The 17,785-nt window shown below is 35.3% G+C and overlaps 1 protein-coding gene across 2 annotated transcripts in view; it reads right to left on the minus strand.

The window, feature by feature from the left end:
• The window catches only part of ESR1 (estrogen receptor 1), a 182,466-nt gene that overhangs the window by 55,851 nt on the left and 108,830 nt on the right, over positions 1 to 17,785 (minus strand). For both annotated transcript variants that reach the window (XM_088161719.1, XM_088161720.1), the window contains one exon: positions 5,886 to 6,002. In XM_088161719.1, the coding sequence (XP_088017845.1) occupies positions 5,886 to 6,002 (117 nt within the window). The remainder of the gene's footprint in view (positions 1 to 5,885; positions 6,003 to 17,785) is intronic.

Consider the following 17,785-nt stretch of genomic DNA (forward strand, 5'->3'; position numbering starts at 1 on the left):
GTATTCAATCTTTGGCAGTCATAGCACACATTTTAAAGAGCATCTTAGGACATGTAGAAGTGAAACAAGAGCAGTTCAATTAGTCCATCATTCAAATTAATCCCTTTCAGTACTGACACTCCTGATAAACTCATACTGCCCCATTTCTAGGCAATATTTATAATGAACCTTTAGACATTTCAGGGATCACAATAAAGCTGTTAAAGGAACATTCTCTACCTTTACATCCACCATGATTTTGGAAAGCCAGTCATTTTAAGACAATGAGCCCATTGTTATAAATCTCAAAGACAAAGACAAAGAAATTTATGACAAGAAATTGCTACATTTTACAAATTAATTAAGTTAATTGAGTATTGGAGGTGTTTGGCCTGATACCAAGACTGAGTGCTAGAACTGAACTGTAAATGTCTAACCAAGAGAAGAACCAGAATCATACAATCACAGAATTATGGACTGCTTTGAGTTGGAGAGGATCCTAAAAATCATCTAGTTCCGACCTTCTTGCCATGAGCAAAGACACCTTTCATTAGACCAGGTTGCTCAGAGCCCCATCCAAGCTGGCCTTGAACACTTCCAGGGATGGGACAACATCTCTGAGCAACCTGTTCCAATGTCTCTCCACCACCTTCAGACAAAAGAATTTCTTCTTAATATCTCATCCTAACCTACCCTCTTCCAGTTTGAAGCCATTAGCCCTTGTCCTACCACTAAATTATCTTGTAAAACGTCCCTCTCGAGCTCTCTTAAAGCTCTAGACTCTAGGAATTAATCAACTAATGAAAAACAATGAAAATGCAATCATATATATAACTATAATCAGCTTTATAATCTCAAATATTCCAGAGTTAAACATTAAAAATTCTATGGTAATTTTTTTTGCATATCCAGTTATAGCATATAACTAAGAATAAGACAATTTGTCCCATTTTATCCCATTTCCACCTGACTGCAAAAGGTCTTAACCATGTATAAATTCATTGTCGAATATGCTTTGAGCAGGCAGCTCAACAAAAGACATCCTAGATTTCCTTCAAGCACAGATCATTTTATGAAGAGGAACATGAAGATAAATAATTTTTGGCAAAGGTATTCACAACAACGGTCTCTCTTTCTAATTTTGGGGGCAGAACACAGGAATATTGTATTTTATGACAATTTAATGGCAGTGATTCCTTTGCATGTGTGCGAAGAGGAGCAAAAAATATTTCACGAAAAAATCTGATTTCATTTCCACCTTATTTTCCCAGAAAACTGCCATAAACTCACAAAACTTTGCTTCAAATGTGCATGAGTACATGATTTCAGCCTAACAATTACAACTTTAAAGAGTACATTTTCTCATACATTTATCAGGCTCCACCTACACAGTTATCTGGCTGAGTGCAGAACAGTATGTCTAATAAATATCATTGAGGTTCTTCTCGAATAAACCAGAATCATTTCACATCCACTGTCCATTTTCCTTCATTCACTAATTTCTCTTTTTAATATGATAGTTCATTAAAAGATAATTACATGAAAATGTAGAAGACCTTGAGCCCATCCAGTGGTTGCATCAGACATCAATTTACTTCTACTTTTGAGAATTATTTTAATAACTCCCTAGCTTTTTTTCCTGAATAAATATAGAATTCAGCAAGGAAGCATAACTCTCTCCATTTAAAGACAAAAATCAGCAAGGTCCTTCTCTGAGAGAATGAAAAATTTGTTTTTTTCATTTTCCCTGTAAAAAATTATCTTAAACTTAGCAAGACTATTGCACTGAACCAGACTGGCTTAGAGGTGGGTAACTATTTCAAAAGTTGGAAGCCTAGAGACTCCAATCTCTAGGAGTTAATGAAACGGTCAAATGGCATGTTGTTTTATCACTGTGTTATGGCCAGCAGAGTGCTTCACTCCCTGGACTGTATCGCTGCAATTTCTGAAGCGTTCTCAGACAATTTGTGAGGGTAACACCCAAGGATGTAGGCTTCAAATGTGCTGTAACACTGTAACTTCATTATCACAAAAAACAGTACTCAGAATCTTCTCTCTACAACCTGAGATTTCAGGCTGTTCAAAGAGTATATCCTCCATGTCATATACATAATCACCATCTGAATCTAGCACATGAGCATCAAATCCTTGAGTGCTCCACATTTCCTGTGATTTGATGCTAGGAAGCCATCAGCTTTCGACAATTGGGAGAATTATGTAGGTGTCAGGGTGGCTAAAAATGGACTACCAGGCAAATAATGGATTTTTCTTTAGATATCTGGCATTTAGCATGACGGCAATTTTTTGCCACAGGCACAAATTCCACTAGCACCCTGTTGCTCTGATTCCACACAGCACTTAATGATAAATCTGTTTTGTCACACATTGAAAGGAGGGGAAGAACGCAGCATGCTAATTACTAGAAACACTCATTCTCTTACCACACTATAAAAAATAGTTAAGAAAAAAGCAATAAAAAGGGGTGCTTTTGGTTTCATAAAATTAGGGTCTTTGGGTCCAAGTCATGAGAAAGCTTTTAGAACGGAGAAACAGAAAACTATGTCTGTATTGGAGCAGAGGTCACCTGCACCTTACATATGGTTGGAGCTTCAGAGTTGCAACTGCTGTAACAACTCCACGTGAAAGCTGGAGTACAATTCTCCAAACCAGAACAGAAACAAGCTTCAAGAAGGCATCAGTAGATTGTAAACAAAAACAAGGCTTCTCTCCCCAGCTACGGAACAAAAGTAAAAGGGATATGGCAAGGATCTTATTAGATGTATCCACTTTATCCTCACATACAAACAGGAGAGTGCAGACTAAATAATAACACATAATTTTAAGGTCCTTTGGGTTTATTCAGAAAGAGAGAATGAAGCATTTGGACAAAATATCACAGCTGTAAATTATGCCTCAGATGCTGACCGCATCAGCAGAGATTCTTGCAGTCTAATTGTCTCTTGAAGCAGCACAGTAGCAGATGCAAGCAGGAAACACTTGCAAACACAAGAGGAGAGAGAAAAAAAATAACTCTTCAGTACTGAAAGAAATTTTTAAAAGGCCCAAGAACAGGAAAGGAAAAAAAATCAATAAAATTTCCACAGGAACTCATAAGAGGAACTCATAAGAGGAACTCATAAGTAAATGTTCCTACCACACAGTTCAAGGGCCACTTGAAGGCTGCATTTTTTTCTACATGAAGCCTCTAAAACATATTTCAGTTGTGTCCACTCTACTAAAAATTATATATATGAACTTTTTCATTCTGCATTAAGTGACCTTCTGTGAGGAAAACCTCAGCAACCATATTCTATATCATATGTTTAGAATTAACCAGACAATTAATCAAGACTTTATCTACCTTCCCCAATATTTACTGAAAGTCTATATTTAATATCAGTTATTACTCATATCACTTAAATGGCAGATAAAAGTCATAAGTTGGCAACTTTTACAATTTATTGAGAAACCTCAGCTAATTTAGTACAGAAGAATAAGTGGGATTACATTTAGGGGAAAGAAAGATTACATGTGTTTTCCACTATATCTAAAAGTTGCATCATAATAAGCAAATTGTGGAGACAGAGATAAAAGTGAGATAAGGCACAAACAAATATTCAAGTGTATGATAGAATTAATGCCTTTAAAAAAGGCAAATCCTCAACATGAACATGAGGTGATTATTTAAACTAAAAGATTCAATCACAAGAACTAGGAATTATTGGAGAACAGTGTGAACCTTGAGCTAACCACAGAGCTACAGGATTTTAGAACATTGAAGAAAAGTTCTATTATATCTATTAAAAGAGAAAATCTTCATAGTTCTCCTCAGAAAATAAAATTTAAAAATTAAAATCATTTAAACATTATCACTTAGAAATTAAGCCAGATGGCATAACAAGAATATTTACTTAACCTTTATCTTCATCTGAGAGAAATGGGACAATCATAAAGGTCTAGATTTAGAAGAAAGGCTTTTATTCCCCACACATCCATGTGGACAACAGGGGATCAATAAAGACTCCAGAAAAACTTTGAATGTTTTACTTCACGTCCATTAACTTTACCTTCCCTGAGGTCATCTGCACATATGGCAGATTTATTACTTGTGACTGAGGGATCTCACAATTTTTTTCCAAGACTTCATAAAATAACTATTTTTAAACTCTTGCCTATGAACCAGTGATGGACTTCATGCACTATTAGTAGTACTATAAGAGCAGATACAATTTATGCTAATCCTGATCCTGTCAGGTCTTACAACGTTGCAAAAGGAAAGGAAAGGATGAAATCCAGATGACTTTTCTCAGGTGAGAACCACTGTATGAAATAAAGATTCCAGAATATTTATATTTGAAAGAAAATTTTAAAAGAATGGCAGTATTTCTTTTGGACTACTTTAACCTAAAAAATGCTAGTTGAGAAATCTTTACAATTTTTATGAGAGTAAAACAGTTACATATAGAATAGTCTAAAACCTATTAGAACCTGCATCCTAGAGAGGAGACATAAAAAACATAAAACTGGTACAGTGCATCATTAATTAAATACACCTAAGTGTAACTGGATGTAAATGTGCCAAAATAAAAAATGTAATGTCATCAACATAAAGCACAATTATAAATCCTAGCTATGATCTGCCATATGTACAAAGGTCGAAGTTAAATCTGCATGGTATATTAATGTATGGATTCTCTGGCTTTAGTTTGCCTTTCTTGAACCTCTATCTTTTCTGGATCATAGCTGTGATATTAACAACCTACGGTTAGAAGAGTTCTAGCCATATAAACCAGGATGTTCAGATCAATACACAAGATCTCATCAAAAAAATCAACCACTGTCCTAACTTCTAGAAGCAAAAGCAGATTTTACATCTTCCTCCTGCTTGCATCCCAAAATTGAGACTAAAAATATCTGTCTCAGCTCCTTCCTAATTCTTGAGTTGAGAAAAATGCAGATCCAATATCAAGTGCAGGAACAACGGATAATTTTTCCTTTAGTCTTTCCCTTTTTCTCCTAAGATTCCCAGACTTGGCTTACCTTTGCTGGACTTATAAATGATTTGTTGAGGAAAGTAAAAACGTGATGAGCTACTCTTCTGTCTTGCATCAGAATTTCTGTGGCATAAGTAAGCATTAGGCATGCCAAAGAAAGGAAGAACTAGTCTGTAACTAACTAGCATTTTACACACAAAATACATGGAACCTAATCCCTTCTTCTCTGAGCACTTAGTAGTTTGCTAAGTTTTCCCTATAGATACAGGTTTCCATACAGCTACTGATTACCCTTCATTGATAAAAGCAATCTGAAATTTTTATCAGGCTAGAACAAGACATCATTATTACATGTGTTCCAGGAAAGTGGCATTTTTCTCAGTTCTTATAAAATGAGTAAGCCTTTAATATTGTTGTGTAAAATTAATTAATATCTAAAATAGGTGTACAGTACTGGAAGAGAGAAATTAACTTTCCCTTCCAGGATTCACAGAATAAGAATTACATATCCAGAAGATTATTTAACAAATATGGACTAATTTTGGACTACCAATGCTCTTCACATTGAACTGCAAAATGCTGCAAAATCTTGGGTTAAATTTTGGTCATCAGGATCTGATGCCTACCATGAAAGACCAAAAATATACTGAGCTAAAAATCATAACAGAAGAATTCTATTTCTATTCAAATCAATCATCTTCTTATTTTTCATGCAAATTTGGACTAGATAACATGATATTCAGGAGCTTTTCATTTTTTTATTTAATAAAATACTTTTGATTTAATAGACTTCAACTCGATAAAATCAGTAGCTTTCTCCTTTAGCCTGAAACCATATCATCTGCCCAATGAAGTTAAAAGGCAGGAAGGCAGACAGCAATGTTAAAGATTTGATGATGGCTATGTACATACCACCTTTCATCATTCCCACTTCATAGCATTTCCTCAGTCGGCAGGCCTGGCAGCTCTTCCTTCTGTTCTTGTCAATGGTGCACTGGTTAGTAGCAGGACACATGTAGTCGTTGTGCCCTGTAAAACCAGAGGGAAAGTAAGGACACAGTTATACACAGACATGACAAAAATTACTATAATATCTTGGGGAAAAAAGCAGGCTTACCATCATAATCTCTCATAAAAATGTTGATACAGATTTTGAAACTAACATCTCTATGCCACACATTTTTTCGCAAGTTCTTTAAATTAAGACTTCTGTAGACTAATTAAAATAGTGAACAATTAAAGCAATCACAAAAGAGGGTATGTTAATATGAACAAGTGCTTTGACTTCCTTGCTCTCAGGCCGAGAAATACAATGCCATCTGGTTTTGTCTGCCTGTGCTGATGTTTAACCAATAGACTGCACAAAATGAGGTTTACAAAATTGAAAAAGTCTATGCACAAAAGATTTTATCTATGACAGTCAGGGCCAGTTAAGAAAACAAACAACAACATAAAACAGAAGCAACAATCCTCAAATGATTAACTGTACCTCAGGGATAAATCAGTCGCTAATTCCAGCTGCCTGTCTACTGATTTGTGCAAAACCTTTGACATGACAAATTCTAAAATTACCATATGATAAAACCAAGCTTCTTACTGGTACCTTCTCCCTCAGAGCTCCTCTTCCTCATTTATTACTCTCTGCATCTCAATTCTCATAACAAGTATTTTTAGCATACTATTATTTGTTACTGATAAAAAGCATCTATTCCAATTTGCTCTTAGAAACGTGTGCTTAAATCTGCTACAAATTATTTGCCAACCATTGACAAAGGTTATCAAGAAGAAAAAGCCTCTTCAAAATTATCTCATTGGTGCTCTGTAATCATCTGAACACAACTAAGGTACAGCATACACATGCAAAAAAAAAGTTACTGCAGAACTGTTTGTTCTTTTTTTGAGGTCAAGGGATCAGCTTGAGGTAAAGTAGGGTGGAGGTTTCACAGAGGCCTTGGTCTCATCAAATCATCTATCCTTGACTACAAATTAGAAAATAGAGTAAAAATTACTATCATATTACACCAGGAACATCTGCTCTCTAATGCTGCATAACTGGGATCTCATCAAAATAAGTAGCCAACCTCCACACTTGTTAGCAGTGGAGCAGCTGACTATGCCCTGTCTCAAATAGTCAGAACTATTATTTTTTTTAGGTCTACTAGACAGAACAAAAAAATACTGGAAAAGTCTGTATCCACATGCTTTGCTCCAGCACTGTGGTAAACAGGTACAACTGAAGCACCATCTCAACCCAGCATGAGAGAAGGTTTTAATTTTCAGTTCCTCTGGTAGGATACAGACGTTCTATATCTGATTCAAAACCTTTCACATGTAAGGAAAAAAAAATCAAGTCAGATAGAAAACACCCTCAACCAGCTATGCAGTATTTACAGGGAAAAGGAGTAGGAAAAGAAAGCCATATTTTAAAGAAAATGCACTTGTATTGAGTCACACTAAGCAGCAATGAAAGAGTGTAGCACCTGACCTCAATCACCTGCCTGGTTTCATTAGCCAGCTTTGGAAATACCATGAGATAAAGACGGAAAATTTTAATTACTCTTTTTAAAAACAAAGAAATACTTTGAAAGAATAGCTAATCTTCTTCCTGGTGAAGTGAAAAGGTAAATTCACATGGTGAATGAGTGCAGGCTTTGAAATCAGCAAATAATTCAGAACACAATTTAGATCTCTCTAAAATAAACAGGTAAATCCCATTTCGGTCAGAGCTGAAATCATGCTTACCATCATTGCTGGATTGGGTGATGCTCACTGTGTTCAAAGGTTAAAAAAAAAAGTAATGGAAGTGACTGCATGCAAAAACGAAAAACCAAGTGTAATCAATATCATCAGGGCACCCATCCTATTTTCGCTATGCTTATGTGGGTGATAACCTTCTCCTTGGCTGTGAATCTGTATTTACTTGTGCAAACCACAATTGTTTGGAGATAGACACTTGGCTTGTACTATAGTACATAAAATAATCCTATTTTTAATAGAGCTATAGTTCCTACACTCATATCATAATATTTTTCCTTTTGAAGTTTTATTATGAATTTACCATTTAAATGTTAGCATAATTAGTCTGTTTTCATGCACATGATCTGCACCTTAGACAATACGTAGTTCACTCAAAGTGCTTTACCTGACTTCACAGAATAAAGAATGCAAAATCTGTTAAACACAGAAAGATCTGTGTGTAATGGGCATACTTCTTTAGATTATGAGTATCATTGTTTAGCCCTTCACAATTCCTGTAAATCTAGGGAAAAAAATAATGCATTTAATATTTATCATAATTTTTGGTTTATTTTAACCAACATTCCTTCAAGAGATGGAAAAACATGTAAGCAACCGGAAGAAAATGTTTGATAATTTGAATATATAGTAAAAAAAAAATTATCAATTTAATCAGGAAAGAAGAAAGAAACAAAGGTAAGAGGGAAGGCAGGAACCTTTCCTGCTTCTCCACGATACTATCTGATTTCAAATATTTAGTTGCTGGAAGTGAACAAAAATGATGTTACCTTTGCAAGGCACAGACAGACTAGGGCAGTCTAGTTTGGGGTAAGATGGAAGAGAAAAAGGCAGGAAAACCCAATTAAGGAATAGGTTATACACAAAAACAAGTTTTACTTTAAAGTGAAATAGTACAGAACTATTTCTAAATAGTTCTGAACTAAATAACCTTGATGAAGGTTAATTGTCATTTAACTATTCTACCTTTTATCTAATGCTTAAAACTCATCTCTCAGCAAAGTTGATTCCAACCACTCAGACCTACTAGAAGGGATTTCTCACTGGTAGGAATCATCAACATGAAAATGGGATACATCAACAGGTTCCCAGAGGCCCTGCCCTTTCTTTCCATGGTGTCCAAAGCATACAGGTACAGGCTAGAAGAGAGGGTAATTAGGCTACCTGAGAGTTGGTATCACAGGAATACCAAGAGGAAGAGATGCCTTCAGTGATCACTGATACTTCCAGAGGGAAGCATATGGCACTTGGACTATGTGATCTTACTGAGGCTTTTTAAAAATGAACGATCAGATTAACCTGCACAAAATTAAAGGCAGTGAATTTAATAGGGTGGATCTCCTAGTTTTAATCCCCCAAATGTGTAACTTGAGCTACTTGTCATGATCTACCATGGAAGAGTTTAAGGAGTCAATTGAAAGAGCTTAGGGAGAGATTTTTTTTTTCTTATGAAAACTCATGAATTGCACATTTTAAAACAGTAAAAATAAAATTAAGTACATAAAATTAAGTATGACTAACAGTAGAGGAGAAAAGGTTAAGGATGCGTAAACTGATGTAGTTGACTTGACTCATGCATCTTGAACAAAGCCAGCAATTATTATTATCCTTTTACTACTATGTGCTTTTCCTTTAATTATTCTTGTATTTTCAATCTTCATGTCACATATTTCTTAAACTATTCGTTATCTTTCTGAATAAGGCAGCTACCAGCTTAGCTATTTCTTCTGGAAGCACCAGACCCTTCTGTTATCTGACAGTGAAATTAGCAAAATTTTGACACATGTCAGCTAGGATGAAAGGAAGGAAGGAAAGGAAAGCTAAACCATAGACTTTATCTAAACAAGACTGGAGAAGAAAAGCAAAACCTTGGAAAGAATTACATTAAAAACAGAAAGAAAAAGAAGAAAAAGAAAAAAGAATAAAAAAGAAAAGCACTTGGACATTGTTAAGAAAGATAAAGATTTGACAGGAAAGTCTCACAGATATGTATGTGTAACAGAAAGATCTTTGAATGTAAAATCTGAAGAAGGAATAGAAATGATAGCAAGTTTTGATATAGAAGAAAAGAACAAGTCTTACTGGGTAACTAGAAGGCAAAGAGCAAGTGAGTTGGAAGGCGATTTTATGACTTAGAGCAAAAAATAAACCCATCTCAAACAAAAGATGTTTTTACCAAACAAAAGGATTTTCACAGACAAACAAGAAAGCCAGTGTTTTTCCACTGCAAGAAAACTAAAAAGTAACTTCTAGCTTAAACTGTAACATACTAACCTTTTGTGATTAGAAATAGTAACATGAATGTGTAATGTTAGTAGTTAGGATAAGCTATAAGTAAAAGTATTAATTAGTTGTCATGTATTAAAACGCTCTGTAATGAAAAGTATATAATGCATTGTAACCAGAACTGAAGGAGGCTTCAGACAAACCTAAAGCTGCTAAAAAAGCTCTAGTCTGGGCTCTTGCCACCCACGACCCGTGAATTGCTGTATCATTTGGATATAAAAACAGCATTTTAAAGAGCCCCCCTCATCCCTCGTTTTCGGCTCTTACAGGACATTACATAGGCTAACCCAGTAAAAATAAGTGTTGAATGTAAAATAAAAAGTAAAAAAAATTCAAGTTACAGTGCCCCAATAAAACTGCACTAATTGGTTTTAAAATCACACTTTTTTTCTAACAGCTTCACAGAAGAACAGAAGGTTATATCTAAATCCTTTATAAGCGCAGATACTCAAATTCACAGTTAAGTTACTCTCAGACAAGGTCTTTGGATTTGAAATTTGGGTTCTCTTAGCAACTACTCAGCACTGCTGAGAAGATTGATCTTCTTTCTGGTTTTAAGCAGAACATTAGTAATGTGACAGTGAGAAAAAGGGTCTAGAAGGCTGTAAAACATCTTTCATTTGCATCCAGTGAGGAAGTCCTCTTTTTCTGCATATCTCAAAAGGAAAGATTATGAAATATCCTGAATTAGAAGGGACCTGCGAGGATCACCCAGCTCCTGGCCCTACACAGGACAGTCCCAACAACTGCACCATGTGCCTGAGAGCACTGACACACATCAATCACAGAACCACTGAAGAATGAGAAAGGAAGGAGGAGAGGTTAAAATTTATATACTCTGTGTTATGTCCTTCAGCTGTGTCATGGAGCTCACAGACTGTGTTTGCTTTCTAGTGGAATCTCCTTGTCTTCACTTACTTATAACTGTAACTGCTCACATGAGCAGGTAATTCCAGCCAAATGATTATGATACCGAGCTTTTCTTAAACCTTTCCGTATATTAACAGGAAAAATTAAATGGGCACTGCATGAGGGTACCAAGCCTGCTGCCATCTCACCAGTATAATAATGCATGAACTTATATATTGAGAAAGGGTGACATGTATAAGAAAGCCACTATATAAGTTTATACATCCATAAATATAAAATTATATTTTCTACTCAAGCAAATAGTTTTGATTATGATTACGATACCATGTACAAAGTCTACTTCTACCCCAATCCAATTTTTCTAATTTTATACAAGGTAACAAAATAGAAAGTATATTTTTTCCTCATGACAAATAAAAATAGACAAAAATACTGATCCAATCCCACAAAATCTGGCAAGGAGTATGACATCAAGTTTCTGTTTCCCTAGCTGATAAATCACAATTGTTTTAAGTCCTTGGCACATGATTAAAACAACAGCTGTGTTAAAGGGAAAAACTCCCACAATGTATTACTCACAACCATCTCAATATGATCTCTCCAGAGACAAAAAGCATTTTCAGAGAGAGTTATAGGCATGTCATGGCCATCTTATTCCCATAGACTTTGAATGAAACTCTTGTATTTTTAGCTTCCCAGTTTATTTGAGCCATAATGGGAAAGGGTAGAATTCTACTAAAGAAAACTCCCACAACTATTATAAAGACCCTAAGAAGCTAAAAATATTGCAAACTACTCTTGTGCACTCAAAATACTATCAAATCGACAAAAAAATTTATGTGCCTCTCTATTTTTATTCCAGGTATAACATCAGGTTTGAATCTTCAGTACCTGAATGGTTCCTGCTATCATACATTTTTCTAGGACCTGTAATATAGTCATTCTAGCAGTACCTTTGGAAGTGAATTATTGGGTTTTAAAAAAATTATTCTTTATCTTCATATTAATTTATTATTTAAATATTATTAAATATTTAAAACATTTTTATTTTAATGACAAAAAGAGGGGAGCAATAAAGGATTTTCACCACACAGAGCGTGCAGTGGACATGGGCATTTCTCAGCACAGTGAGTTTCCTGCACTGAAGTCTGTAAAACTGAAACCTCAGCACAGGCAACAGCTGGTTTATTATCCTAGTAATTATACACTGCTTATATATATATATATATATATACTTATATTTTACTAGTACAGCTAAATTATTATACTACTCTTTGACACCAGTATTTTGAACAAACAAACAAACAAACAAACAAGAATGTTTTCTGCCTGTGTGCCACTTTCTCCTGCAAAGAACAACGTAGTTATATTGTTCTTTAACTAACAGATATGTATCTGTGATCCTCGGCTTGCTCCCTCGTACCCTAACATCATCCATGATCTATAGTATGAAGAGTCACCCATTTTATAATCAGAAGGGTCAACCAAGGTATCTTAGTCTCTTGTCCTGCATATCTCTAGCCACATTTTAGAGTGGGAGTAGCTGTGTTATTTGTCACACTCTCTAAAAGCAAGTGAAACAGTTTAACACCTTCCTACTGGACAAAAATTGCTTCCTCTCTTGTAGCTTTTAAATACAAAGTGCTTTTGTTTCTCATCTGAATATTTTGAATTGCTGACAGGCTCAGTCCTGAGCTAGGAATAATGTGAGTTTTCAGATGAAATATTTACTAAACACTTGCAACATGTAATAATGTTTAATTTTTTGTTGTTATTGCTTGTTATTGCACAAAAATATTCCAGAGGAAGTAAAACAACATTGAAGGTGATAATACAGGATACATTAAGAACAGCTTCTAAAAGCCAGGAATTCTATCTAGGAAGTGGGAAGAGCTTGGGATTTGGCAGACGAAAAACAAATAACCATTTATAAAAAGCAGATAAGAGTCAGTTCTCCACTCTCTGGCAATGTGTGTTGCCCAACTTCAGAAATGTTTTCAGTATTGCCTAGATTGATATTTCATATGTCAGCTAGGAAAATGTAGTTCAGATGATTTCAGAAAATCAGGCTCGGGGAAGAACTACCAGAGTTCACTGTTACAATGGAAGCTGATATTGAATAAGGCTCCATAGTGTCTGTCCCGAATCCAGTTATATGTAATGTTTTCCTCAGAAATGGGTAGTGATCTGGAGTACTTCTTTTATTAATTGTTATTCATTTGAAGATGACATTTATATGTGTTAGAAGGACATAAAAAAGGGCAGACTACTCTGCTAGCCAGACTGAAATAAATGGCAGGAGACTACAGAATAAGAATCCCAAATTACCTTGGCAAACTGGAGGTAGCACATGGGAAAACAACAGCACAAAAGCACAAAGTACAAAGGACATGTAGAAATCTCTGGATTAAAAAAGGAGTAATCATATGCACAAAACAATATGGAAAAGAAATGGTTTCTTCTCCAGAAGAGTATGCCTGAGTTTATTCTGCATCACACATTATGAGTGAAGAGTATCATGTTTTTGCAAATAAGGCAAACATTACAGTGTGATGGATCTAGACAAAAGCAGTGTGATGGATGTGCCTGTAAGATAATCCTATTGCCCTATTCAGTACTTGTAAAACACCATATTGAAGGAAATCACGCTTCAACAAAAAAAGAAAACAGTAAAAAGCGGAGAACCTCCAAAGCAGAGCAACTAGAAGATTAGAAGACCTATAAAACAATAAAACAAGACCAATGAGAAAATGTTGAATAAACCTTGTTTCTTCAGGTTAGGTAAAACAGAATAATTTTTTTTCAAGTCTGATAGCAAACTTCCATGCTTTAAAGGCTGTTGCAGAAAGAAAGAGAACATTGGTTTTGTGGCATGATTTGAAGGAAAACAAGTGGTGACCTTAACCTGCAGGCAGGAAAATTCAAATTTCTCAGTAGCCTTCAAAGATAAGGAGAATAAAACATTGGATCAAGCTACAGGTTTTAAGAAGCAGTTCCATAAACATATATAAGGAGTTGGTAGAAGTTGGTCCTATCGCAGGACATAAACAAACATGAACTAGTGCTCAGGGTCCACTCAGCCCTATGATTTGCTTGGGCCTTGAAAAATAAGGAAGTATCCTGGATTCAAACATCTTAAGCCACTATCACATCCATGCTGAATGCAGCACTTAAAATTTGCTAGAAAAGCACGACATTCAAAATGGCCTTACTAGGAAAAAAGAGGTATTGACTCTTGCCTTTCAATAGCACTCAAATTTCTGAAACAAGATCACCATAAATTACACAGCTGAAATTTAAAATGCATCTTAGAGAATGCAATCAGAGAAAAAAAAATTGAATCAGAGCATGTGTTTACCTCGAGGGACACTGGAGAAAACTACTAAATGCACAAAAATAAATCAAAAGAAGTTTCAGAAGAACCTGGCTAACTACCAGCAGTTAGAGCGGTCTCTATGACAGCTAAATCCAGGTAGACTTTCCAAATCCACCTTTTCCAGCCTTCAAACTTCCAACAGCCATCTCCAACTGGAACCATGTGTTTTCCACCCTGAGGCCAGATGCCCATCTGCAGCTCCCTGTTGCTTGGCTGTGATTAACTCTGCCAGTCTCACTGAGATTCATGTTCTGTAGTTTGGCTGACAGCTCACAGTACCAGTGTACAAGCAGTCTTATTAGGGAGTTTCTGCCTTTTTGGCTGCAGGATCTGAGCTGTTATAAAACAGATTACAAAAATACCATCAAAACAGGAGACAAGAATGGAAAATTAAAGAGAAGGTCTCAGAAACCTCCCAAATTGACACTATTGCAATTGCTGCACTTCACCACTGCCTAAACACTCACTTAAGAGCATGTTTTACCAGTAAAATTCTCTCAAACATGAAAATATGTATACATTACCACTTCTCTCAACATTACATGCTTTCAACAAAGTACAGCTCTATCTCTGTCAAATAAAAACAATTGATAACACTCAAAGTCTACTGCCAAAACTCTCCTAGGCACAGGAGAGCAGGCATAACTGCTAATTAAAATTCAGGTTCAAGGCACACAAGCAAAATACTTCCCAGCTTCAAGAATTCCTGCACCTTGGAGGCCATTATATCTCTGATCAAGACATTAAAGGCAGGCCTCTGCAATTCTTCAGCTATTCATCCATTCTCAGAAGCCAACCTGTTCTGGTAATGCCTCCCATCATGGAGTAATTTTTAATTCACTATATGTGAAATATCCCAGATATGAACAAAAGCTGTGAACAAAAGCAGAGAAGATGCACCTGAAAAACATCTGAAGTGCATATGAAAGGGAAATAGAATTGGGAATCTCTAAAATGCTTGAGCAATTCTAGGATCAAGATACCCTCTAATGTAAGGATTTTTTCTGGTTTGTTCTGAGTCCCTTGTGCTCCCTCTGGGGGTTTGCAGACACCCATATGTAGGCATTTGCTGGATGCCTGTCAGAGGTGGTATGAGTAATTCCTTCCTGTCTTATAGGGCTTGGTGGCTATCCAAAAAACAAGGGAATTAGAAGAGGGAAAGAATGTGTGAGTCACAAGGGGATTTTTTTAATTTATAAATGGCATTTTTAAGGCTTGTGTACCTCATCCAATTCTGACGTCCAAATTTTAGAGAGGCTGTTACAGGCGTGGGGGAATGAGCAGAGGTGCAAAGATAATGGACTCAGAAGGTAGAAAGATATACAGCAGGAGACTGAAACAGTTTAGTTCACTTAAGATATCAAGGTGATTTTATGACTTGATGACCTAATTTTTAAGAACTTTCCACAGGAGAAAGATAGTAGTTACTAAGTCTGTTTCGTGAAAATGATGTAAAAGCCAGAGTAAGACACATAACTTTCAGTAATACATCTTAATTTGGTAAATTTTTAGCATATAGGAGGACAAATCATTAGAATAAGCCATCATTGCAAGAAAACGCTTGAGCCCATGGGCGTCTTGAGTCTGGGCATCTTCTAAAATATTTACCTCCATCAAGTTACTGGGCTTTGTAGCAGGATAGCATACAAAGTTTATATTGAGAAAAGAACAGAATTATTGATCTAATAGCCCTTCTTGGCCTTAAAATTCCTAAAAATTTTAGGAGAGAAGCACAGTTTTCTGTGGTGTGGCTTCTTGTTATACTTCTGAAATCAAGTCCCTCAAACAAGTACACTTCTAAAGGCTACATATGCTGGGTGAAGAGTAAAGCACTCTTCTATCACCAAGCAATGTGGTATCCTTGGTGTCCTGTGACTTTTCTCTCCCATGAAACATTGTACATAAATATCATTTTGCACTGACGTTTCTCAAAACAAGGTCCCAAATCACTTTTGGGATATAAACTAACAAAATAGACTGACATAGGCAGTTTCAGGAGGCAGTTCAAGTTTTCCGCAAACCATCTGTTGTTTAAACAAAACTGAAAATTTGCACATACTGAGACAATTTCTAATTCAGGTTACCTTTTAAGATTTAACTACTTGACAACAAAGAAAAACATCTTAGCATTTAAAACTCACAAAATATTACCAGGAACATTCCAGATCCCCTGGATAAAAGTGAAGCTGTCTATTGTCACCTCAGATAAGTTTCAATGCAGATGTGAGTTTTCATAAAATTTCAGTATATACTTATGCAGGTAAATATAGATATCTCAGACATCACTGAGAATAACAGAGGTAATTCATTACCACATACAGCCTATTCAGGTCTGTCCTTCCTTTTTCCTTACTGTGGTTCTATTAAGAACAATGTAGAATGTTTGTATACAGTCTAAATGGAACATCAAGGTTCGTTACAGCAATTCTCCTATGAAGTCTCTGATGAGAAGCACAGAAATTATCATCTCTGCATCTATATATGTATTGAGAAATGCAGGTTAGCAAAGAACAAAGTAGCTGAAACAACAAAAATCTTTGCTTAAGGCATTTTGGTTTAGTTTTGTTCATACAAAAAAGTTCTGTGAACCTCAACAGTGTTTGATCATATGATTAATGAATTTTTTCCCATTTATTTTAAGAATGCTGGGCATATATACAATGCAGTATAATTATATAATCAACATAATAAATAATATATATTATAAATATATATTCTATATAATAAATCAAAATATATACAATAATATTTAGTCCACATATTCTTCTATAAATATACCTGCATGTAAGTAGCATTCATTCCTAGCTATCTGATCACAATATACTTAAATTTATTATCATCTGCAAGGTAAATGCATATTTTTGTATCTATTAATCCAAAAATTAATTTCATTTTCATAAATGAATGGACACATGTTCAATGAGAACATGCAATTGCTGAAATAGAGATCTCTTCCAAACCCAGTAGAAAATTCAAAAATTACCTTAGTTCATCAAGACTGGGTAGCTATGACTTTACAATTTCAGAAGACATTTCTTACCCTCTATGATCAAATGATCACAATTCTCTCATAAGTACTCCTATTCTTGAATTATTTTCTTTAGACTTGTAGATGTCATTGTTTATGATAACTTAATCACAAAAGAAGTGGATCAACTGGAGAAAGCACAGAGGAGCTTAACAAATCGGATCAGAAGTCTAGAAAGCATGTTCTACTGAAAGAACTTGGTTTGTTTAGTCTAAAAAAGAGAAGACTGAGAAAAATATGATAACAGTCTTCAACTATGTAAAAGGTTGTTGTAATAAGAGTTCTTCGTGCCCACAGGGGATAGGGCAAGAAGCATGGAGCTTAAATTAAAGCAAATATGACTTATAGATAATGAAAAGCAATTTATGAGATCCTGGAAACTTAAATTTTAAGATTTAAAAGCTTATCTACTTAAAAATTCCCTTAGATATATACGTAGCAAGAAGCAAATTTACTAACTAGTCTTTAGTGTAGCACAAATAGAAAATAGATCCAGTG

Source organism: Sturnus vulgaris, chromosome 3, assembly GCF_052056855.1.
Source record: "Sturnus vulgaris isolate bStuVul1 chromosome 3, bStuVul1.hap1, whole genome shotgun sequence".
NCBI lineage: Eukaryota > Metazoa > Chordata > Aves > Passeriformes > Sturnidae > Sturnus > Sturnus vulgaris.